Source organism: Lynx canadensis, chromosome D4 (genome assembly GCF_007474595.2).
Source record: "Lynx canadensis isolate LIC74 chromosome D4, mLynCan4.pri.v2, whole genome shotgun sequence".
In the NCBI taxonomy this organism is placed as follows: domain Eukaryota; kingdom Metazoa; phylum Chordata; class Mammalia; order Carnivora; family Felidae; genus Lynx; species Lynx canadensis.
This window is the reverse complement of record NC_044315.2, coordinates 26,383,206-26,409,292: the sequence shown is the minus strand read 5'-3', so window position 1 is coordinate 26,409,292 and position 26,087 is coordinate 26,383,206. Positions and strand designations below refer to the sequence as shown.

Here is a 26,087-nt window from a genome sequence, read left to right as displayed (position 1 = left end):
ATTAAATACCAAGAGATAGTGAAGCAGCGTCTACAGAGATTTGAAGGGAATAGTCCTGATTCAAGATTTCTGAAAACTTATTAGTTTTCTTCTGTATGTGAAGGTGACATATTCTTCGGTATATAATGGTATGGAAGTAGATTATCCAGGTATCCTTTCTGAAGTAATCATATGAAATATAACTCCAGCTCAGCCAGTGATGAATTAAGAATACATGGTAGCAGAATAATTATATTAAACATTACAAATTATTAATTATGTAACACTAGATAATTGTAATATTCTTTTGAAATACATCTAGTCTTGGCCAAAGGTACATAATCCTCAGTTATAGCAAACTGGGTCTTTTACACAAATAAACTAAAGTTTATAATATTTATATTACATATAATTTATATTATTTATATTGTTGGAGTTCCTATTCTTAGGAATATTACACTATTCTTGCATTTCTAAAATAATTATAGAAATAGTGGTTCAGATATGGGTTTTAAAATGTAAAATTAACATCTGAAACAGGGATCTTTAGTGTGGGATCTATTGAACCATAGGAATCCATGGATGGAGTTCAGAGACTGTGAACACTTCGACATTCTATATAAAATTATGTACTTTTTTCCCTTGAGAAAAAATCTTGAAGAGATCTATTTATTGTTCTAGAAAAGCAAGGAGACTTCAGAGATGCACAGAAATCCTGAGAGTGCTGAATACAAAGCAAAAACCAGCAAATCAGTTTTAGTAATAAGATATCTAAGTGGATAAAATACTCTGACTAAAAGGAGAAGAATCTCAGGTTGGGTTCTAGAGTGTAAGTAGCTGATACATTCTGGAGACTCTTAACACAGCAGGATGGAAAGCTTGAAAGTAAATAGATTGGCAGATGTACGGCTGTTAGTCCCATCTCAGAAGAGTCAGTATTATACCGAACAAATGTTTAAAACAAGACAGCAGGGATTATTTTCATACAGGTTAGATAATAAGTATGTCGTAAATACTAGAGCAAAGATAGATAACACTGTAAACATTGACTAAAAAGGAGAAGTTCATGGAAACACAGTGTTATTTTTCTTGCAAAACAAATTGAGGAAGTTCATCCAATCCAAATGGATGCAAAAGATAAGTCCTGTTAATACATTTCAAAATATGATTTAAATGGACAATATTTTAGACAAATGTGAGTAACTAAAATTGACCTAAAGAGTAGAAAATCTGCAGGTGAGGTTGCCTTCAGTGAAGACCCCAGACACTGATGACTTGATCTTAATTTTCAAGAAACTTTCCTGTGCTTTGTTTTCCAGAGCATAGGATAAAAGGGAAAGTTTAGAAGCAGCTTCGTTCTGAAATCAAAGCCTGGTAGGAATAACCTGAAACTGGAGATAATTGTCACTCACGAAAATATAAAAGTCCTAAAATATTAGAAAATTGAATTGAGCTGTATTTTTCATGACAATTAAGGATTATTTTTTAAAAAGTAAGTTCATTGTAATATTAAGATTTTAATTAATAGAATTTAACAATAGGTCAAAGGAAGAAAACCAATGAGTCCCTTGCTAAATGCCATGAAGAGATTTAATAAAAATCATTCTTAGTTTCAGATAAAATTTCTTAAGCAATCCAGGAATATTTCCCAGGCAAGCTGGATATTATCCAACTCAGATCAATAGCCAACATCACACACAGTAATGAAGTGTCAGAGAATGCCTTGCTCAACCATTGTTCAGTAACATCATTTTGAAAGCTCTAGGCAGATCCATAAGCCTGGGAAAGGAAGGGTCTTAACTTTAGCCTACTCTTTCAGTGACTGTCAGTATCTGTGGAGGATATTACTGTCTATGTAGAAAATCCCAGCAAGTCAGTTAAGAAGATGTGTCTTAGACAAGATAAAAGTTCTTGAAGTACTGTTTATAAGATACATGTGTAAAATTCAGTAGCTTTCCTGGGTTATGTATGCAGATACAGGAACAAAACCATTTAGAAAACAGGGAAAGTGGATCACATTTAAGGAGCAATAGCAAAAGCTAAATAAACTCCTTGGAATATACGTTCCAAAACCTTACAAAAAGTACTGACTCATTCCTTGTAATTGTTACATCATATAGATATAATGTAATTTATCTAAGTAGTGTCCTGTTGAAAGGCATTTAAGTTTTTCCCTGTATTTTATTAGTTTTTAGTATAAATGAGCCAAGGACATTTTGAAGACCGAGTAACAAGGATTGATTTATATTCCCTGATTTTAATTGTATAATTATAATGATTGATATTGTTCATTAGAATAGAAAAGAAGGCCTCAGACACTCTAAGCTAAATGACATTTCACATCTGGAACAGAAAACCAAAGGAAAATGACGTGTAAAGGAAAATATTTGAAAGATTTGGTTAAAAATTAAAAACATTTTCTCTCTGATACTGAACTGCACTTTCCTTCCTCCCTATCCAGGCAGTCATCTTTCTTGTTTGCAATAGACTTTTTTGAATTCAGTCCCTTTCTTTCTGTCTTATAGTTCATTCTCTGAATGTCAGTTCTTCCCTTGTTTATCCATGGCTAACTGCTACTAGTACATTGGCATACGTTGACCCAGGTTACTACATATATGTAATATGAATAGGTAATTTTTTGCTATTTCCAAAGGAACCTACGGCAATTTGGTGACTGTGTTAATTAGGATGAATTGAGCTGCTGTTACAGAGTGACCTAGGACAGTACCATAGTCACTCAGGCAACAATAGTAACAGACACTTTCATAGCACATACTTCTTGCCTGGCACATTATGTATTAGCCTGTATAATGCTCCCAGCAACACTCATTTTATGGATGAGAAAATGGAGACACAGCTTATGGAACTTGCTCAAGGTCAGATGGCTAGTAAATAGAGGACCCGGATTTGAATTAGGTATTCTGTCTCCAGAGCCGCTTTGTTATACTGCAACAAGATAGAAGATTGTTTTTTCTTACATATTCATCCAGAAGATGGGCAGATAAGCCTGGGCAGTAGGCCTCTGTTTCACAGATCATCAAAGGAAACAGTTCTCTTTGTTTTCATCATCTCCTATGGTGGTTTCCTCAAGTACATGTGGAAAATGGTCATGAAAGAAACTGGAACGGGCAATTTTCTTTCTAAAGAATGTGGCCTGGAATTTTGTGTTTACCACTTTGCCTCCCATACTTTTGGCTAAAAACTTATCATATGTCTATAACCACTGTGAGGGAGGCTGGAATCAATAACCTCTAGCAAAACCTCAGAGGCTCTGTTACTAAGGGGAAGGAGAGAACAGACACTTGGGAGGTAGGGAGGAGTTTGTCATCTTCACCATAAGAAGGCACATTGGAAACGGAAGTCCAAAGGAATTTGAAGAAGGTGATGTCAGCTTGAGGGAAGGTCAGGAGGTCCTAATGCTCATCACCCCCACAAACACAGCAAAAACAATAAATAACCAACCACAAAGTGATGGAAATATATGAGAAAGAGTGTTTTTAAAACCCTGAAGAGCTCAAAATCCAAGGATGGCCACAGAGCGAAGTATGGGAAGTGTTTTCTCTGCACTACCCCATCTCTTAGTCCAGACCAGCGCAGCGCCGGGTGGGGTTTCCTTCAGAGAAACCTCACCCTGGGGGGAAGAAGCGGGAGAACCCCAGGACGCCTTCGCACTGTGGATGTCAGTCGCCTTTGCTGCTGAGGCCTTCCAGGTCTGCACCAAAGCTGATGGAGCTGCACGGAGTCCTGCCTGCTGCATTTACTCTCTGGGGATGGAGCTGTTGCTCTGAGCCCATGCAGCTGCTGCTGCTGCGTCTCCCCACCAGCTGGAGTCACTGTGGGGAGCCCCAGACACCCACACTTGTTTTCCACAAGGGATCTGCACGCTCTGACAGCCGACACCACCACTGCAGCAAGGGCACCTGTGCCCTAGGACCAGGCATGGCGGTGGTTCCACACGTGCCTGACCCCAGGATCCCAGCTGTGCTACTGCTCTGAGTGCTAGCATGCTAGACCAGGGACTGAGAGGGAGCTCCTTGCCCAGAGCTCTCCCACGTTGTCTGTCTCAAGGAGAACAAGGAGGCCCTAGAAGCTTTTGCCTCTTAGGAACCCTCCAGCCCTAGCTACCGCTGCCACCTGAAGACCCTCAGAGTCAGTGTTGACATTGATCTCTGCTGACGGAGCTGCACGGGGACTGTGCTGCTGTGCCTTGCCAGGGAGCAAAGATACTACATCTTCCCCAGCCTCTGTCGTCACAGCTGTTTCCAGGTGAGAGTCTTTCCCACCCACGCCAATCCGAAAAGGCTGGAAGAAGCAAGCGCATCCTCAAATGGGACAGTGAAGTATCCTCCAGACTGAGACGGCACTTTGAGACCAAGAAAAGTACGTAAGCCGCTCCATACCGTTTACAGAGTTTTATTCAAGGTAACTTATTGAGGAGAGCAGGCGGGCGGTCTAGGTGCTGCTACACAGCTATTTTTTGCCCAGTCCAGACCTTAATCCACAGCTTTTATGGAGTGAGGGGCATTCGTGGTGAGGTCAAAGGGTAGTTATCTAATGTGGCACCATATGTGCGCCGGAGGATCTCTACCTGTTATCCAAAATGGTGCCATCTGTGCACCACTTTAGGGAAGCTCAGAGCAAGCCTGTCTGCGTTCTGGTCAGGGCATACATTAACCTCCACTGGGCCCTGAGGGAGGCATTGCTTGGACATGACCATGATGGAGGGCCGCAGGTGGAGTCGGTTTGTTGGCACTCCTACACAGGTCAGTATCTGTGTGAACAGAGATGCAGAATCCTCAGCAAAATAATAGCAAACCGATTTTAACAACAAATTAAGAGGATCATATATCATGATCAGGTGGGATTCATCTCTGGGATGCAGGGACATTTCAGCATCCAGAAATCAAAATGTGATATACCACAGTAACAAAATGAAGGATAAAAATAATATGATCATTGCGATAGATGCAGGAAAAGCATTTGGCAAAATTCAAATCCTTTATGATAAAAACTCTTTTAACAAATTAGGTATAGAGAGAATGTTCTTCATCATAATAAATAAAGGTCATATATGACAAGTCCACAGCTGATATTGTGTTCTATAGTAAAAAGTTAACAGCTTTTCCTGTGAGATTATGGAGAAGACGGAGATGTCCTCTCTGGCCATTTCTATTCAACACAATACCGGATGTCCTAGCTGTAATGATTAGGCTAGAAAAATAATTAAAAGGCCTCCAAATCAGAAAGGGAGAAGTAGAATTATCTGTTTGCAGATAATCTTATATATACAAATGATCTTATATATATAAGATCATATATATATATATATATATATACACATATATATATATATATATATATATATATATATATATATATAAAGTCTCCACCAGAAAATTGTTAGAACTGATAAGTGAATTCAGGAAAGTTGAAGGATACAAAATCAAATATACAAAAATCAGTTGCATTTTTATACACCTAATAAACTATCTGAAAGAGATGATAGCAGCTTTATTTACAATAGCATTGAAAACAAAATAGGGATAAATTTACCAAGGAGTTGAATGATCTGTACACTGGACACTATAAGACATTGATGAAAGAGATTAAAGAAGACACAAATAAATGGAAAGATATCCTGTGTTCTTGGATTGGAAGAATTAATATTGTGAAGATGCCCATATTACCCAAAGTGATCTACAGATTTAATGCAAACTCTATGAAAATTGCAATGGCATTTTTCACAGAAATACAAAAAATTACTCTAAAATTTTATGGAACTTACAAAAGACCCCCCGGTAGCCAAAGCAATCCTGAGAAAGAAAGCTAGAGAGGCATCACAGTTCTGGATTTCAAACTATTACAAAGCTATAGTATTCAAAACAGGATGGTACTCAAATAAAGCAGGCACATAGATTAGTGGAACAGAATCGATAGCCTAGACATAAACCCACACATATGGGGTCAGTTAAGAATACACAGTTGGGGGAAGGACATTGTTTTCAATAAATTGTATTGGGAAGGCTGGATATCCACATGCAAAGGAACGAAACTGGACCCCTGTCTTATACCACCCACAAAAGACTATCTTGACATGGATCAAAGACTTAATTATAAGAGCTGAAACTATAAAACTTCTAGAAGAAAACTTACGGAAAAAGATCTTTGACATTGGTCTTGGCAGTGATTTCTTGGGTAGGACACCAAAAGCACAGGCAACGGAAGCTGAAATAAACAAGTGGTATTTTGACAAACTAAAAAGATTCTGTTTTAATTTCAATTTACTGCCCTACAGAATGGGAGAAGATACTGCAAAACATATATCTGAGAATGAGCTACTGTCTAAAATATATAAAGAACTCTCACAGCTGAAGAGTACAAAAGCAAGTAATCCAATTAAAAATTAGGCAAAGGACCTGAATAAACATTTTCCCAAAGAAGACATACAAATAGCTGATAGTATATGAAAAAGTACTCAACATCAGTAATCATCAGGGAAATGGAAATAAAAACCACTTACTGTATCACCTCACACCTGTTAGAATGGCTATTATCAAAAAGACAAGACATGGGAAGTAGTTGCAAGGTTGTGAAGGAAATGGAACTCTTTAACGTTGTTGGTGGGAATGTGAAAATGGTACAGCTACAGTATGGAGGTTCCTCAAAAAATTAAAAATACAACTACCATATGATCTAACAATCCTACTCCTGAGTATATATATATCCAAAGGAATTGAAATAATTATCTTAAAGCGAGATCTGTACACCCATATTCCCTATAGCATTATTCACAATAGACAAGATTTAGAAATGAACTTAATGTCCTTTGATAGATAAATGGATAAAAGACCATAAAACTTCCTTCCTTCCTTCTTTCCTTCCTTCCTTCCTTCCTTCCTTCCTTCCTTCCTTCCTTCCTTCCTTCCTTCCTTCCTTCCTTCCTTCCTCTCATTTTGTCATGTATATATATTTGAATATTATTCAGCCAAAATAAAGGAAGGAGAACCTGCCATTTGCTGCAACATGAATGTATCTGAAGGGCACTATGCCCAGTAAAATACACCAGACGGAAAGACAAATACTGTATGGTATTACTTATATGTGGAATCTTAAAATAAAAACCAAAAAAAAAAACAAACCCAGCAGCACAAAAAATGATTTTGTATGAACAGAGAATAGAATGTTGGGTGCCACAGGTGAGGGGAGTGATAAATTAGTTGATGGGGTCAAAGCATACAGATTTGCAGTTTAAGAGGATTACATTCTGAGAATCTGTGTACAGCCTGGTAACTATAGTTACTAATATGGTATTGCATACTTAGACATTCATGAGAGGAGCTTTTAAGCATTTGTACAACAAACACACACACAGACACTATTGACAATGTTAATTGTGTGAAGTGATGGATGTATTAGTTATCTTTGTTTTGGTAATCATTTTGCCTTGTGTATTTGTATCAAATCATCACATTGTATACTTTAATATATACAATTTTATTGGCCATTTCTTCCTCAATAGAGTTAAATAGTTTAGAAAAACATCCTTTTTTAAAAAATGTTTATTTTTGAGAGCGTGGAGAGAGTATACATGCATGCACAAGTAGGGGAGGGGCAGAGAGAGAGAGGGAGACACAGAATCCAAAGCTGGCTCCGGGCTCTGAGCTGTCAGCACAGAGCCCAATGCGGGGCTCTAACCCTCAACCATGAGATCATGATCTGAGCCGAAGTTGGACACTTAACCAACTGAGCCACCTAGGCACCCCCCAAAATATTCTTTTAAAATATTCTCTATCTTGTTTTAAAGCACTCAGTTACTCACCTGAGTACTCTACTCTTCTTTCCTTGTCTCTCCTACAGCCATGGTCCTCATGTCTCTTTACATTCTGTTCCCTGAGTTTTTCTCTAATGTATACTCATTATCCCCATTCCTGCTATATTGGTCAGACAGTTACTGTCTCCAGTTAAATGGTCCCCCTCCACATATGTTCTCCCTCTCACCCGCCAGAGTGATCTTTTGAACAGTTTCAAGTTGAATTAAGCCATTTTCCTCTTGAAAATTCTCAGTGCTTATCTTCCAGAGGTTAAAAATCTAAACTACTTGGCCTACTGTGTGCCCTACATGTTCTCATTCTTATTTGCCTTTCTTAGTACTTTTCCAAGCATACAAGTTTAGTTACACTTGCTGTTTCCCAAAGATACCATCTCAGCTTTTTGTTTTCATCTTTCTTAAAAGCCACACTCACCCACCCTTATGTTCACCTAGAAAGCTGCCATGTTTTCTGGATATTCAGGATATTGCTTAATCACTACCTGTTTTGTGAGGCGATCATTCATAGCCCCGTGACCCCAAGCAGTTTGCAGTTATTCCATCCTCATATTCCCATAACTGTTTTACGTATATGCCTTCATGAACATAAATCTTTTGTATTGTAGTTATCTGTTTACTCTTTGCTGCTCTTTAACCTCATGAGCTCCCTGCAGACAGGGAGTAAATATATTTACACATATTTAAAAGAATACCCAGCACATTGCACTATATAAGGCACATGGTAGCCATTGAAACAAATAGATGGGAAGTCAGTTGATAAAGGCATGAAAGCAGTTCTTGAAATTTGTCATGTACAGGAAATAAGATGTTTCATTCAGGCTGTTGCAACAGATGACATTATTCATTTTTAAAAACCGAGAACATCAGTAAAAACACCGATGCATTTTTACAGTGCTTTTTCAAATTTTAAAGCACTTTCACTTTATCTGCTGGGTTTTTCAACAGTGTTAGAGACATTTTTAATGAGGCATTTCATTAACTTTTCCTTTGGTGATTGGAACGCCGATGTGGTATGTCTGTGCCACCCTGTCTTCAGATGTGCATGTTGCAGAATGCTTATCTCTGACCTACTCATAGCGCGTTTTGTGTCACAGTGGACGACGTAGTGGATGAAAGTGATGACAACGATGAGCTTGACTTAGAAGCCGAAAATGAAACTGAAAATGAAGATGACGTAGATCAGAATTTTAAGGTTAGTGTGACTCCATCTTTAGTTGACTTTATAAATTGTATCCACAGTTGTAAAACAAAGGTTGGGGAGGTAGGTATAGCTTAATGGTAGATTAATTCATGTAGTCCACATCTGTTTATTATGATGAGGGTGGACACTGAATTAATGAAAGGGAAAATAATATTGTTCTGAATGCATTGGTCTGAAAAGGGTGTGAGAATAACTTACCTTCACTCTTTTTGGCCAGGATGACCTCAGGTAACCCATCTGGCTTAGGTTTCAAAGTCTAAGGAAATCTGAGTTTGAAGGAAAGTGGTTTGAGACTCTAAGTGGCAACCTGTTCCTCTTTCAGCAATCTTTTGGAGATATCAAAATAGTAGGAAAATAATCTGTAACTGCTGGCTCTTTGGTAAGAATTAATGTCTACATGATGATTCTTAGGTTTCAAGTAATTGGAGAAGAAAATGGACAAAAGTATTTATTGAATTGAGACTAGATAAAAAATATTGTCATGTGATATTAAGTGAAAAGGCAGGGGAGTTTTCAGAATTTGGTGGCACCCCTAGAAGTATAGTGACTATATTTGCTTTATTTAGTGTTAGAAGGGGTTGTTTTAGTATCTTTGGAAAAGTATCTGTTTAACTCTTTCAGTTTTCAGCTGTTTAACTTAGTGCTTTTTTGGCATATAGGGAGGGATTCATTTGACCTTTGCCTGCTTGCACCTTTTTGTCTTGAAATGTTACATCAAAATAAGGTACACTGAGTATTTGACCCCCTCTGGAGATAGAATCTAAGATACTGGAGGGAGATTTCCACTTTTTTTTTTTTTTAATTTTTTTTTTTTAATGTTTGTTTATTTTTGAGAAAGACAGAGCGTGAGTGGGAGAGGGGTAGAGAGAGAGACACAGACTCCAAAGCAGGCTCCAGGCTCTGAGCTGTCAGCACAGAGCCTGACGGGCTCCAACTCATGAACCCCGAGATCATGACCTAAGCCAAAGTTGGATGCTTAACCAGCTGAGCCACCCAGGCACCCTGAGATTTCCATCTTAATAGGAGATGGAGAACCAGTTTTATTATCACCAACTGTGATCACCAAGGCAGGCTTTGGCAGAAATGTCAAGTTAGCCAATCTGGACAGCATGATGGTCTACATTCTTACCTCAAGAAGCTGCAAAGAAGAAAACCCATGCAGGCTCTGATGGTCAAGGCAAAAAATCTGGGCTAACTGTGTGATTGTGGTTCGGGACTTGATGGAAGTGAAAGAACTATGGGATGAGAATTTAGATTCTGTTATGTAAAATGTTCCTTAGATAATAGGAAAAATCACCTGTTTGGATTCTTTGGGAAGTGAGTGTTTAAGGGTAGTAAAATTTTTTCAGATTGACACTAAATTTATGATTTGAAGTATTATATTTTGATAGAAACTTTTATGTGCTGTATGTTTCCATGTTATTAAAAACATAGTATGTTGAGTATAATTCATTCTTTATGATTCAGGGTCCTCATTAAAATATCTGTTATTGGGATCACTACAGAGGTAAAGACAGAGAGATTGGTGGGAAAATAGAACTCAATAGGAATTATAACAATGATTCTATTTTGCTCCTTGGAAATTGTCAGTGTAGATGCATGAATACATTACTTAAAATTTTTTTAAAAAATCATATGAGAGTAAAGTTATGTATATTATGTATCATGATCCTATACCCCTAAATATGTCAGTGTACATTTCCTAAGAATAGTGATACTGTCTTACATAACTACAATGCAGTTATTAACTTCATAAATTTATAGTGATAGAACATTTTTATCTAATCTACCATCCATATTTGACTGTCAGCTGATGTAATAAATGTCCTTTATGACATTTTTTTCCCTCTCTCTAGTATTTTTTTTTTTCCTCCCTCTAGTGCTAACATCAGGTATTGTGTTTAATTATCTTGTCCCTTAGATCTCCTTTAATTTAAAACATTTCCACATATTTCTTTCTCTTTTGTGACATTCACATCTTTGGAAAATATAGTTGTTGGCTGTGTTACTCACTGGAATGTCCATGATTGCTCACATTTCCCCCACTTTACCTTAACACAGCAGTTGTAATAATAAAATAATTTATTGAACATCCAATCTTATGTTAGTCCATGCTCTTTTTAATTTTTTTTAAAGTTTATTTATTTATTTTGAGAGAGAGTGAGCACGACTGGGGGAGGGGTGGAGAGGGAGACAGAGAATTCCAAGCAGGCTCTGCACCATCAGCACAGAGCCCGATGTACGGCTCAAACTCACAAAGCGTGAGATCATGACCTGAGCCGGAATCAAGAGTTGGATGCTTAACCGACTGAGCCATCCAGGCGACTGTACTTTTTTTAAAAAATTGAAGTATAGTTGACATACACTATTTTATTAGTTTCAGGTATACAACATAGTGATTTGACACTATGAAATGTTCACCATGGTAAGTCTAGTTACCACTTGAATTTACCATTTATGCTAATCCATGCTCTTTACATATAGTAACTCTAAAGCCTCATCTCAGTCCTCTAAGTTACATGGTATTAATTACCTCTGCTTTACATGGCTAATAATCAGAAGAAGGAGGCACAAAAAGATTACTAATGTAGCTTATAAGAGGGGGGACAGGATTCAGAATAAAGCAGTCGGATGTGAATGTCAGCTTTCTTTACCACCATGCTATACCAAAATGTTATTTGTTTATTTTTAAAGGGCTACAGAATTGTTGACTCTTTGAAACTGCTGAGTTCTATTATCTTATTTTCTTCTTTACCACAGTCTGCCTCTTACTGTCTTTGGCAGTTACATATTTAGTAAAACTTAATTTTTCCTTTTATTCTAAATCCCATTACTTCTTTCCTTGTCAGGTGAACCTGATATGCATTGAGTTTAATATTTATTTGTGTTCCATTGTGTTTATACTCATAGAGACTCTTTTTTTCCTCACCATAGCAATCCCATTCTCTATTCTCTTTACCCCAGATGTTTCAGCTTGGAGCATTTATAGAAACCTGGAGGTTTAGAAGACTCATTTCCAGATAGCCAGGACTTGTCAGTATACACACTTCAATGTGTTTTTTCCCTCTCCTTTACTTTAGAAGAACTTTAAGGAGTGGTAGACAGTTGTTGTTGTTGTTTTTCCCTGAGGCTGCCAGTAGCTCTTCATCTTTGTTTTTCCCTAAACCAAAACACAGAATTTCCTGCTGTTGACCTCTCAAAGTACAGTTTTTTTGGTCCACAATGACTGTTTTACAGATAAATTATTATTATTTTTTTGAAAGTAGAGAGCCAATCTCTAAGGCTTAATTTTCACAAAATATTGAATATTGAATTCTAGTATGTTTAGAGAAAGAATACTTTTGTAAACTTTTTGTTATTTTAAAAGCATTCTCTATTAGATGCCAATCAAGGAAATTATATATTTTGATTCATCAATTAATAATTTGAAGACACATGAAATTACATATTCAAGTACTAATAATTATATAATAATGATACAGTAATTATCATGATACTCTTTAAATACACATAGTGTTTATTATTTCTGGCAATGGAGAAAATCTTTTTGTTGGTTATACAAGGGATAGCTAAGTTCCTGAATATAAAATATGAGAAATACATAGTATGTTTTTCCTTTTAAATTACTTAATATGAAATATGTACATAGAGTCTATGGAGACTATGTGTATATGCATATACACGTATAGAAAGTATTGTAAGAATTGGGGCATGGTAGAATAAATTTAAGGCTAAAAGTAAGTTCACTCTGATAGTAAGGTAAATGCAAAGTTAAAAATGAATGCCCATTGCAGACAAATCTTACATCTCTCTTTTGCAGTGAAGGTGGTGGTAAGTCTGTATTTGTGTGAGGCCACATTTGGTGAGAATAGCTTGTGTAGTAGGTAAACTGACACTTGTCCTTCTGTCACAGCGTACTTCTGGTCTTTGAGCAGATACAGATAAAATTAATCCCAGATGCATATCCTGTTTTCCTAAGGTCAGACCTCTCCTTTAAATTTACCCTCTTCTTTCTTAAAAGGGCATGAAAATCATTTCTGGTTGTTGTTCAACTTTTCACTTTTTTCCCCCGAAAAACAAAGTGAATGGTGACACTGAGCTTTTCTAACGGAAATTATTGACCAAGGAATACAAGAGGACGGTATAATCATTAATTTGTCTTGAGGCAGTCCATCGAGCAACAGTGTATGCTCTGAAATCAATGATGAATTTTACATCCTGGGTGTTCTCTTTGCATGCTGTGTAATTTTGAGCAAGCCACTTAACCCTCTCTCTACCTCCGTTTCCTCTTCAGTTAAATGGAGGTAATAATGCTATCTACCTCATAGTGTTCTTGTGCAGATTAAATTATGTAAAACCCTTAGCGCTTCACACATTTTCACTGCTTAGTAAATGTTATGATTATCACCACCACTATCTTGTATTTATATTTTTCAATTTAGTTTTAAGTTTTACTGCCCTTAAATGTGAATAAAATTTTGACAATTCAGGAGGGCATACTTTAGTCTGGATCTTGATGCTAGGTTTTCCATCTTGAGGTGCCCAAATACTGTGTTCTATTAGAGTAACCTTTAACACAATAAAACAACCAAAACAATGAAATGTGCAACAATGAAGCAAAAATACAAGCACATTTTAGTTTATACAGCTTTTATTCAGTGATTATTCTCTACATGTGATTAATAATTTGGAAAATTTTAGTCTGAATTATATTATGTAACTTTTTCTTAACTGGTGACATTTTTATTATTTCAGAATGATGATATTGAAACGGATATTAACAAGCTAAAACCCCAGCAGGAACCAGGACGAACGATAGAAGAACTTAAAATGTATGAACACCTTTTCCCTGAGCTTGTTGATGATTTTCAGGTATAAATATGGAAAATACAGCATCTTAATTGATTTTAAGAAAAAAATTCTTTTTTTTTCTTCCTTAGGCCTATAATCACTGGTTTCCTTCTTCCTGTTTCTAAAATGTGAAAGTAATATTGCCTTTCTGAGTGACATTGGACTGCTGCTTTAGCATTCTGAGCTGCAAACTGCTTATTTATAAAATGAGGGGACCAGCTCATTTAGTTTTTGGGCTGGCTTAAAAGTTTTTTCATCACTTTGGCTCATTGCTTTAATTGGCATAGTTTCTTACTCTTTGTAAAAAAAATAATCTTTAAAATGGCATTTCAGAATCTGACATTAAAGTCATCTTTGTAGCAGTTGCATCCAACCGAAGGGGAGACGAGAGCTAAGAAAGTGCTAAATTAAAACTGTAGTCTGCTTGTTGTGTTTCCTGGAGGTTTCCATGTAATGGGACGGGGTGTGGGGGGTGGGGAGGACATCTTGAAGTCTTTATATCTGATTTGGTTCACAGGGAGAGTGACTTCTTGTTAACATTTCTTACCCTCATTTATTTACTGGAGTGCGCGTACATAGTGTGGGTTACGTAGCAAGTAAACCTGATTGAATTGATGGTGATTAGTAGGTTTAGTTTCTTATTCCCACTCAGCTGCCTGCTGTGGTGGGTCCTTGAGTAAGTCCCTGAAATTGCCCAGAATCTTAAACTGTAAAATAAAGGGTGAACCAGATAATCTCAGATTTATTCAGCTCTTACTACAAGCCCCATACCCCATAAACCCATTTATTTCCATTATAATTCTTAGTTGCCTAAAGAAAAAGACTTTAATACGAAGTTATGTATGAGAAATAAAAAAAGAAATACAGTTGATCCTTGAAAAATGTGGGGGTTGGAGGTGTCAGTCTCTGAATGGAGTAAAAAGTGAATGTATAACTTTTGATTCCCCCAAAACTTAACTACTTAATAGCCTCCTGTTGACTGGAATCCTTACTGATAATAGAAGCAGTTGATGAACACATTTCGTATGCTGTATGTATTATATACCGGGTTCGTACAAATACAGCAAGCTACAAGAAAGAAAATGTCGTTAAGAAAATCATAAGGAAGAGAAAATACGTATACAGCACTGTACTGCATGTACTGTGCGTATCAGAAACAATCCGGGTTAGTGGTGTTGACACTCACCGTGCTCATTCTTCAGGGTTCTCTTGGGGATCTTAATGAGCTTGGGACGCAATAGGAACAGCCTCTAGTTGCTCCCCGCCGCCCCCCCCCCCCCGCCATTTCCTCGGTGCTCGCAAAGATTTGAGGGATGTTGGGAGGTACTCTAAAATCAGGCGGACTAGAAAGAAGGCAGGAGTAAAGGAGAACGGTATTTGTCAAAAAGAGAAAAAGAAGAAGACAGGAGGAGGCGTTTGGGAAAGGGTACTGAACTTGCTAGATGTATGGCTGTTCTTTAAACATCTTTGTGCCCAGCTAAGAACTGCTTAAAAATAACACCTGGGAGGTGACAGATAGTGCTACCTCAAAGCAGAAAAATACTGCAGAAGGAATTTGGGAAAGGAATTTCTTCTTTCTTTTCTGTGTGTGTATAGGAACTATATAACATGATTAAAAATGGTGGGAGTTCTGATGTGTGAGTAAAGAAAAATAATTTTTTAACGGGTGTCAAGGCCAGGATTTTGGTTCTCATTCTTTCGCAGGCTACTTCTTTCTTGTAGGCTACGATGGTGAGTTCTTGTATATCTGCCTGTTAATTCATCACCCAGAATAGGCTACCCTTGATGGTTTCCTGCTTGGCCCCTAACAGCTGGTCAGCTTGTCCTTTAATTTGGCTGCTCATAGAAGTGGGTTCCTACTTGTGGTCTGACTTGGCCAGGGCCGGATGGTAAAGACGGGTTTGTCAGAGTGTAAGTGCTCTGAAAAGTCTTCCCAAGTAACTGACTCCTTTTTATTATGTGTAAGCAAAAGAAACTATTTCAAGTATTTCAGTTAATATGTATTTATCAATGTGTTCTCTATTTTGCCACAAAGTATAGTGTAGAATAGTTAACTGTATTTCTGTGGCATGTGTTACAGGAATAGCACATGGTCTTTTATTTACACAACTGGACAGTTATTTCTAAAGTAGCTGTGTTGGCAGTTGACTGTCTTTCTCATTTTTAAATTTCAGATGAATGCATCTTTAGGATACATTAATCTCTATTTTTTGAATTGTGTGTTGGAGCTGTATCTAAGCAGCAAGATTTAAGTGATACATTTTAGAGAATTAAAAATATTGGTTGGTTCCAGATAAGAAGTGTTTGAAAGAATTTTTTCAGCCATCATCTTATCAGATACTGGCAGATCATGAGATATTAAACACAAATGAAATTAATTTCAACTTTTTAAATGACTTTTTCCATTTGGATTTACATGTCATTTTCAGTATCAACCATTGGAGTTTAAAATTACTTGATGCATTTGTTAGAATTCTGAACACCACCCACTTTGCTTCCAGATGTGTTAAGGCTACTTACTATTCAGTGGCCAGATGGAGGCAAATTGAATACATTTGAAGGCAATTTGTAGAAATGTTAAAGTAATTATCAACAGACTTTTGAGGGACCTTTTTAAAACTATATTTATTCATAGTGACAGTTACAGTTTTATTTGCTTTTGTTTCTTAATGGCAGAATATGGGAAGTGTCAGAATTCTGAATTGTCACAGCTCTTTTTTCATGTATTTGTGGTGGCATGATGACGGTTGCCATATGGACTTTTGTTAGTTTTGTTTTTCTTTTTTTCCTCTTTTTATTTTGGTTTTAAATTTTTATTAAAGTTATGTATGGACAGAGTTTAAAGAGTCACATAGCTTTACCTAATTTAATCAGGAAAAACTGGGTCCCTTTCCCACTACTGTTTCCTACCATCACTTTTAGCATGTTTTTGACACTAATCCCCATATTTCTAAATGGTAGGCTCACAGTGTCATCTCTTGATTTTCCTGCTTTTGCTCTTTTTTGTTATATTATTATTTTAAGATAGGCATCCAATAATTTTTAGTCTTCTTTTTTAGTACTGTATTTAAAATTTTAAGCTACAGATTTCCCTCTAATTACTGTTTTAGCTACATTACACATGTTTCGATATTTAGTATTTTCATTATCTTTGTTTGGAAACTTTATTTACATTATGATTTTTTTCTTTCATCTGTTGATAATGTGAAAGTTGGCTTTCCCAATTTTGTATTTATCTTTTTATATATCTGGCATACTGTGGCAGAAGAGGACATTCTTTATGATTAGAATCTCTTGAATTTTTTGAGGCTTCTTTTATGGCTTTGAATTTAGTCAATTTTCGTTACTACTTCTTGTACCCTTGAAAATAATTCTGCACCTGTTAGGCACGGTTGTGGGTTTGGCCACTGTGACAGGATTGTTCATCACGTTGAGAAGGTCTTTTCTGTACTTAAGGCTTTTTATTCCAGTGCTATCAATTACTGTGAAAAATGTGTTAGAAATTTCTCGCTGTGATTGCAAATGTGTCTCCATTTTGTAGGTCAGTTTTGTTAAATATTTTTGGAGGCATATGAGTATATATTGATTTCTGTTCCCTCTGAAATGAACTGTTAATGGTTATAAAGTTATTGATACTATAAAGTCTCTAAGACATTTAAGGCAAAAAAGTTTAGAAAGTTATTAATGTAGCTAAATTAATTTTGATGAGCTGCCCGCTATCTTTTTAAAGCCTTTTGCTTTGAACTTTTTGATATCTTTAGACATGTATCTTTTAAACAGCATACAGTTGGATTTTTAAAAAGCCTGAGGCTGCCATTTAACTGGAGCATTCAGTTCATTTACATATAACTATTACTCTATTTAGATTTATATTTATGAGATCAGATTTTGTTTCATCTCTGTATCTTTGTCTTTTGTTTGGCCTTCATTTGGATTGACTGTTTTTTGTTTCACTTTTTCACGCGTATTCATTTGAAAGCTCTACAGTCTTGTTATTTTTTATTTTAATCAGCTCTATTGAGGTGTAATTTACATATAATAAACTTCATTCCTTTAAAGTATAAGTTTGAGTATTGACATACATGCAGAAATTCTAGTTACTCTTGATGTAAGTTTTTACTATTCAGAAGTTAATCAGGACCTTTCTTTTTTCTCTTAATTACAAAAGGAAACTTGGAATACTTTTAAGTATCATCACCTCCCAAACCAGTGTATATACTTTTAATTTACATTTTAATTCTAGCTTTTAAAAAATCATTGTGTATGGTACTGCTTTGTGCTTTACATTCAGTGTTTAAGATTTACTCACATTTTTACTATTTTATTTTTCATTTCTTATTGTTTCTCAGACCTTTAGTCTGAATTACTTTCCTTCTGCCTGAAATACACCTTTTAGTGTGTCTCTAAAAGCGCTTTTACTTTGTAATCATTCTTGAAGTTAGTTTCTTTCTCTGGCTAATTTTTAGGAATCAGCTTTATTGAAATATAATCTACATGCAGTAAATCACTCATCTTTAAGTCCAGTGAGTTTCGACGAATTACTGTGCAACTACCCACCCAGCCAAGATAATGAAATTCTTTCTGTCACCCCAGATATCTCCCTGGGCCCCTGTGTGGTCAGTCTCTTCATCTCCTGCCCAGGTAACAGCTGATCTGCTCTCTGTCACTGTAGGTTAATTTGCCTGTTCTAGAACTTCTCGTCACTGCAGTCCTGCATGAATGTGCTCCGGTGTAAGGTTTCTGTGCTCATCTTATGGTTTTGAGGTTCACTAATGTTACTGCGTATATCAGTGGCTCTTTCCTTATTGCTAAGTAATATTTCATTGTATGAATGTACCATGGTTTCTCTATCTGTTCACTTGATGAGTATTGGAATGCTTGCAGTTTGGGTCCACTGTGAATAAAATTGAGATTAGCACCTGTGTAAAAAGCTTTTTGTGGAAATTTGCCTTCATTTCTCTTCGGTAGATACCTGTGAGTGAAATTGCTGGGTAGTATGTATAGGAAGTGTATGTTTTCACTGTACAACACATTGTTTCTGGTGACTTTCAAGATCATTTCTTTAGCTTCCTGCTCTGCAGTTTCCCAATAACGTTGACTAAGGGCAGGTATTCTTTTTTAAATCTTATATGGGATTTGCTATGTTTTGGAATCTCTGAGTTGTTTTCGTTTAGGGTTTGGAAAAACTATCTCTCCTTCAGATACTGCCTCTTTCCCTTTTCTTCTCTCTTTTCTTTTGGCATTACTAATTGGATGTAGACTTAAAAACTTTTTTGTTTAATGTTTATTCATTTTTGAGAGAGAGAGAGATACAGAGACAGAGACAGAGACAGAGCACGAACAGGGGGAGGAGCAGAGAGAGAGGGAGACACAGAATCTGAAGCAGGCTCCAGGCCCTGAGCTGTCAGCACAGAGTCTGACACGGGGCTCGAGCCCACACCTATGAACTGTGAGATCATGACCTGAACCGAAGTTGGACTCAACTGACTGAGCCACCCAGGCGCCCCTGGATATAGACTTTTTTACTTTCTTCCCATATCTTTTAACTCTTTTTCATGTTTTCCTTCTCTTTCTCTATGCTATAGTCAACTACATTCCTTAAAACAGTCTGCCAGTTCCCTAATTTTATTTTTGGCTCTGATTGGTTGTTACAAGCATCCACTAGGCATCCAGATTTGTTTTTTTGCGGGGGGGTTTGGAAGGTTTAAAAAAAAATCTGTTTCATCATTGTTAAACTTCTTCTTGTCTTTTATTTCTTTGAACATATTAAATATAGTCATTTAATTAGTGTTATAATATTAGTGTCTGAAGTTCTTGCAGGTCTTTTTCCACATCTGTTTGTTTTAGTTCCTTCTCTTCTACTTGTTTAATTTTTCATTTAGTTGTATCTTTGTTTTTGTTTTTTTTCCCTATGAGCTGGTCATTTTCTTTACAATTCTGTTTGTGGAACTTAATGCGGAAACTCCAGAAGTTGTTGTTTGTTACTTTTGACAGGCTCTCTTAATAGGTTACATTCCTTCTGAAGGGTTTTTGGACCACTCAGATACGTGAGTTCAGGCTGCAGTCTGTGTGATGTGATGGCAGGCTTTTGATATCAATTTATAACTTATGGGTAGTGATATTTTTCATTCTCTTAGTGCCCAGGTTTGAGACAGTTGGTTTTCCTTGCTGTTTGTTTTCTGGTGGGGGTATTTTTAGGGCCTCCATATCGAAAGTTAGTTCTCTGGGGGTTTCATCTTTATGGGAGAAGGATCTTCTGGTAGAGTCCCCACCTTACGCAGGTTCTGGGATAGTCTTCTATTCTTTGTACTCTGAGATGGGAAAACCTAAACCCCCAGGTCTCCTGTTTTAGCAAATATTTTCCAAGTGAAAGCCATTTAGTCTTACCACTTTGGGATCCCGTCATCATTTACTCTTTGCTCTTTATTTTTGCTGTCTTATCCACTTGTTGTGGTACTTAAAATATTTTAATATCCAACAATTGTAAGTGTTCCTGTGGGTGGATATCTAGCCCACCGTATTTCAAACAGAGTTTTTGTTGCTCTTGTTTTTTAGAATTACAGGATCACATTATAATTTTATATTTTACAGTTCAGCATTAATACCACCACATGTATACAAATAGTGTAAAAAAAGTACAGTGGTATCTTTAACATAAAATAAAGATTTGTTTTATGGAAAAACTAGCCTTCCTATCTAAATAGGCAATCCCTCTTTTCCAAACCATAGTCAAAATTAAAATTAACTACAAAAGCTCCAAAAAAGGGGAGACCACTTCAGTGTAAGGTATTTCAGGAGAAATGGGCCCATAATACATTATAAGGGTGATCTGAAGATTGTAGATGAAATTACTATTTTTAATTTTTTTTTTCCCTCATGCATTCAGTTGTACTTAGGGGGACGTTTTCTCACTTCAGCATGACCCCAGATCATAGATGAGTAAACTAACATTAAAATATTTATGGTTAAGTTACTGTTCTAAGAATAAAACCTCTCAACTATTTGCCTCAACTTACTGTTTTAAATTCATTTATGTACATGGAATGTACTTTTACTCTTTAAGAAAAGCAGCTTTCATGTTATACCCCTATTTGTTTATGGAAAAGCTTCAGGTGCTGCATACTGAGTTTGATACTGAAGTAACATCCTGGATCAAAATGACATCTCAATATAAAATACCACTTATGTAGCAGTGTTCTTTGTATGTTAGTCTTTATAAATCAACAGAGTTTTTAAATGCAAGTTTACTTGCTTTCAACACTTTTAATTTTTTTTTTTAACGTTTATTTTATTTTTGAGACAGAGACAGAGCATGAACGGGGGAGGGGCAGAGAGAGAGGGAGACACAGAATAGGAAGCAGGCTCCAGGCTCTGAGCCATCAGCCCAGAGCCCGACGCGGGGCTCGAACTCACAGACCGTGAGATCGTGACCTGAGCTGAAGTTGGACGCCCAATCGACTGAGCCACCCAGGCGCCCCGCTTTCAACACTTTTAATGGAGAGCCACCTACCTCTACTACCTCCTTTGTGTCTCCACTGTCTCCTTGGATTAGACATTGTATAGGGGCTGAGAGTGAATCGTCTTAAGGTCCTTGGTTTATATGCAGTGGGTATTTAAAGAATGAATCACAAAGGAAAAGATTCTTAATTTTTACCACATAATGTGTATAAAGAAGCTAAAGTTAAAAGATGAATTGCAAATTCAGAAAAATATTTGCAAAGATAGGTTACGTGGAGGATTGGGGTGTTTGTGTGTGTAATGTAGGAATTTATGCAATATAAGAAAAACCCTGTATTTCAAGAACAAATAAATTACCTATGAAGAATTAAACCAGTTAACAGATGTATAGATTTTTATTTCTTTTTTGCTTTTCTCATAGGGAAATTCAAATTAAAATAGCATTAGACAGTACTTCTTATCTGTCCCTTTTGGAAAAGTGTTTTAAAACTATAGTACTTGATGTTGGCAAGGAAGAGAGCAGTTGAAATAGATAATCTCATCCACAGGTACTGGGAATGTGCACTTGGATAAGTATTTTTGGAGAGTATTTGGAGAATTTGTATTAAACATTAAAATTGATTATAGTTATATGACCCTGTAATTCCATTTCAGTGCTTAGGACGTCATCCTAAACAAAAAGTTTTATGCAAAAAGATGTTCTTTACAGATTTTTTTATAATAGCAAAATTTTGGAAATGGCTTAAATATATACTTTGTTTATATGTTTGTTTAAATCCTCTGTTGAATAAAAGATTTAATGCCCAACAGTAGAATAAAAGTTAAATCAGTTGTGGTATATTTCTTTGGTAGAGTCTATATAAGATATAGACGCAAAAAATATTTTTGTAAGTGTAAAAAGAGAAAAGGCTACTTGACCTGTCAGCGACATCCTTTTTTTAAACTTGGCTTCCAGGACACTTTTCTTTCCTGGTGTTTGTCTTTCCCGACTGGCTTTTCCTTCTCCATCTCCTCTAAAGCTTTATTTTCATCCCCTGAAACCTCTGTAGTTGATAGTGACCCAAAGTTCAGTCTTCTTCTCTTCTCTAGTTCTTTTCATTGAAGATCTCCAGCCTCATGGCTTGAAATGATATCTGTATGCTAATGATTCCCAGATTTAAATCTTCTGGATGGGCATTTCTTCTGAATTCTAGACTCATATATGTCCAGTTGCCTACTTTACACACTTGACTAGCTGTGAATAGCTCACACTTAACATCTCAGAGCTAAACTCCTGATGCTTTTCATTTATTCAGGCAAACACTTGGGCACCGTGTATGATACCTCTCTGTCCCTTCTGTCCTGTATCTGGTCTTTTACAGTATCATGTTAGTTCTGCCTCACAGTGCATTTAGAATCCAACCCCCTCTTACCACCTTGCCCAGACTCTTAATTTGTCCTCTGTTTCTACTCTCCCCTCCTTAGTCTGTTCTCAGAAGGACACTAGAGCAGTGGTTCTCAACTGGGATGATTTTGTCTCCAGGGGATATTTGACAATGTCTGGAGACATTTTGGGTGATCACAAATGCGTGAGGATACTGTTGGCATCTAGCGTGTACAGGGTTGCTGCTAGACATCTTACCATGCACAAGATGGTGCCCCCTATCTTGCTAGCCCCGGCCCCTGAAACATAGAACCAAAACCAAACAAAGAATAATTATTTAGATCAAATGTCTTACCCCTGTGGTTAAGAAACCCTGTACTGCACGTGGTTAAGACACTCTGTACTTACAGGTTCTATTTTGTTTTGTTTTGTTTTTTTTCTCAGTGTAAGTCCTGTGTCATGGCACTCCTCTTCCCTAAACCCTCCACTGGCTCCCAGTGTCATTCACAGTAAAAACCAAAATTCTTACAATAGCCTGCCAAGCCCTACAGTATCTGGTCCTCTTTTACATCTTAGAATCCATCTTGTTCATTCTGTTCCAGCGATCCTAACCTCCTTGCTGTCCTCTGCATACACCAAGCACCCTTCTTCTCTAGGGCGTGTGGATGGCAGTCCTTTCTGCCTTTGCTTATATTTCATCTTCTCAGGCTTCCCTAATCCATGGCATTTAAAATTGCAGCCCACTTTTCCTCCCTCTGGCACTCGCCATCCACAGTACCCAACTCCCCCCTCTTCTTGCTATTAACACTTTAGTCTATTAAGTTTTCATATTATATATTTGTGTCATGTTTGTTGTGTTGACAGTCCTCGCCCTTCCTTCCATCAAAGAATGTAAGCGGCAGGAGGGAAGAAGATTTGTTTTTGTTTTTAAGCTGATGGGCCTTAAGAGCCTGAAACATTGCTTGGTACAAAACAGACACTGTAGTTGTTGAAGTAACAGTTTGGGTGTTGTGCTTCCTTTTAAAAAAAAATTTTTTTTTAATATTTATTTATCTTAGAGAGAGAGAGAGAGAGACAGAGCGTGAGTGGGGGAGAAACGGGGGTGGGTGGGTGGGGGAGACACAGAATCCGAAGCAGCTCCAGGCTCTGAGCTGTCAGCACAGAGCCTGACGCGGGACTCGAACTCACAGACCGTGAGATCATGACCTGAGCCGAAGTCGGATGCTCAACCGACTGAGCCACCCAGGCGCTCCATCTTTATAATTTTCAAATGTTAGATTCTGAAGCAGCATATGCAATGAATATAGTCTTAATTTTGTTAATACGTTTTAATATTTACAGCTAAAAGATCATATGTATTTTTTATTTTCAAAGGACTATGATTTAATCTCCAAAGAACCAAAGCCTTTTGTATTTGAGGGGAAAGTACGTGGCCCTATTGTTGTTCCTACAGCTGGAGAGGAAGCATCTGGAAATTCAGGCAATTTAAGAAAAGGAGTTGTAAGGAAGGTGCATGTGTCTCCTAAAGGAGACGAAGGTGATAAGAAACCTACCTGTATGGATCTGGCAAAAGAAGATATGAAAGATAATGGCAGAACATCACAACAGCAGCCGGGTGATCAAAATAGAACTATTTCTTCCACCCAGGGCCTAAACAACGATATTGTGAAGGCATTGGACCGAATTACGTTGCAGAATCTTCCTTCTCAGACAGGCCCGGGTTTTACCGCAGGAGGGAAGAAGGACTACAGTCTCCCTCTCACTGTCCTTACGTGCACTAAAGCTTGTCCACACATGGCTGCTTGCGGAAATGTTCTGTTTGAGGGAAGAACAGTTCAGCTAGGGAAGCTTTGTTGTACTGGAGTTGAAACTGAGGATGATGAAGATACAGAGTCTACTTCATCAGTGGAACAGACATCAGTGGAAGTCTCAGATGGACCCACACTCCACGACTCAGATCTCTATATTGAGATTGTGAAAAATACAAAGTCTGTCCCAGAATATTCAGAGGTGGCTTATCCTGATTATTTTGGTCACATTCCACCTCCATTCAAAGAGCCTATCTTAGAAAGACCTTACGGTGTACAAAGGTGAGTTTCAGATTTCTTCGTTCTTTTAAGCAGGACCATTGTCAGAATATAAGACGTACTTCAAAAAACTGCTTTGGTATTTAGGAAGAAAAGTACTCTGAATTAAAGTTATTGTAATTTTTTATCCTGCTTTGGAAATTTTGCACTGTTTTAAAATTGTCCTTATGGGTTACTGTATTTTCTAAGCTCATTACTTATTCAGATGAAGCCAACATAATAAACCTGACCATAGGACAGTTTAGAAATTTAGAAATTTTTTATTCATATGGAATCTGAAAGTACAGATTATTTACTAACTTTCAATAAATATTAGTAGTAATATATATTTATTTAGTAATTTGATTTTAATTTGAACTTGATTTAGATATATCTAAATCTGTATGATTTAAAAAGAGATGTGGACAGTATTATTTTGTTATAAAAATTGAAATTAGAAATACTCAGGTTGAAAATATGGGATTCATAAAAACAGTAGCTATAGTTCTTAAATCTTGCCAGTTAATTTTAGAAATTACAAATAGTATTCATTATTGCCAACTAGTAATATTTGGCATATAAGTACATTTGTGGTGCAACTTGACTATTTTCAGTGATTATTTTAGGTTTTTGTGATGATGGTTTACCAGTACCTAAACCATGTACATGCACTTACAAGTATAGTGTGTAATGATAAAAGGAAGACACTGCTGTGGGCATTTGATTTTCCTTGGACTGTAGGCTTTTTTTAAGCAACAACTGTATCTTATTGATTTTTTAAATATTTAATGTATAGTATAAATTAATCATTTTACTTAGCAACTTAGTATATGTTTAATGCTACCAGTTGGCTACTTGACCCACAGCTATGGAATCACATACAACATAGCATCAGAACAGGGACTCACTTTGCTGGAAAGATGTGTGGGAGTGGGCATGTGCCCAGGCATCCACTGGTTGCATCACACACTGCACTGTTCAGAGTTGCAGCCCTGAGAACAGTTGCGGTGATGGGGACAAAGTTTGGCCTGCTCATGTTTGCCTTCTCAGTTTCTCCTTAGGAGATGCCCACAGGAACTGTGGGGGAGCTGCATTTGTTCCTTCAAGTGACATTAAGACTGGAAGAACACACATATGTAGCAGCCATACTTGAACCAGTGAATTTGACTTGATAAGAGTGATGAGTCAGTGTGGTGTGTCCTAGCAGGATGGGGTATTCTGAAAAGCAAGTCAGAATGTTTGGATTCTAGACTTGGCTGTCCCACTGATTCTGTGTGTGTATGTTTGAGCAAAATAACTTAATTTCTCTAGATACCAATTTTCTCTCCAGACTGTGGATTG

The 26,087-nt window shown here is 36.9% G+C and overlaps 1 protein-coding gene across 7 annotated transcripts in view; it reads left to right on the top strand.

Moving 5' to 3' along the window:
* AGTPBP1 (ATP/GTP binding protein 1) overlaps positions 1 to 26,087 on the top strand; it is a 199,873-nt gene that overhangs the window by 105,369 nt on the left and 68,417 nt on the right. For all 7 annotated transcript variants that reach the window (XR_003964299.1, XM_030293983.1, XM_030293980.1 and 4 more), the window contains exons 12-14: positions 8,902 to 8,999; positions 13,764 to 13,880; positions 24,055 to 24,770. Coding sequence is in view for 6 of the 7 variants with exons in the window: in XM_030293983.1 (XP_030149843.1) it covers positions 8,902 to 8,999; positions 13,764 to 13,880; positions 24,055 to 24,770 (931 nt within the window). In the remaining variant the exon portion in view is untranslated. The remainder of the gene's footprint in view (positions 1 to 8,901; positions 9,000 to 13,763; positions 13,881 to 24,054; positions 24,771 to 26,087) is intronic.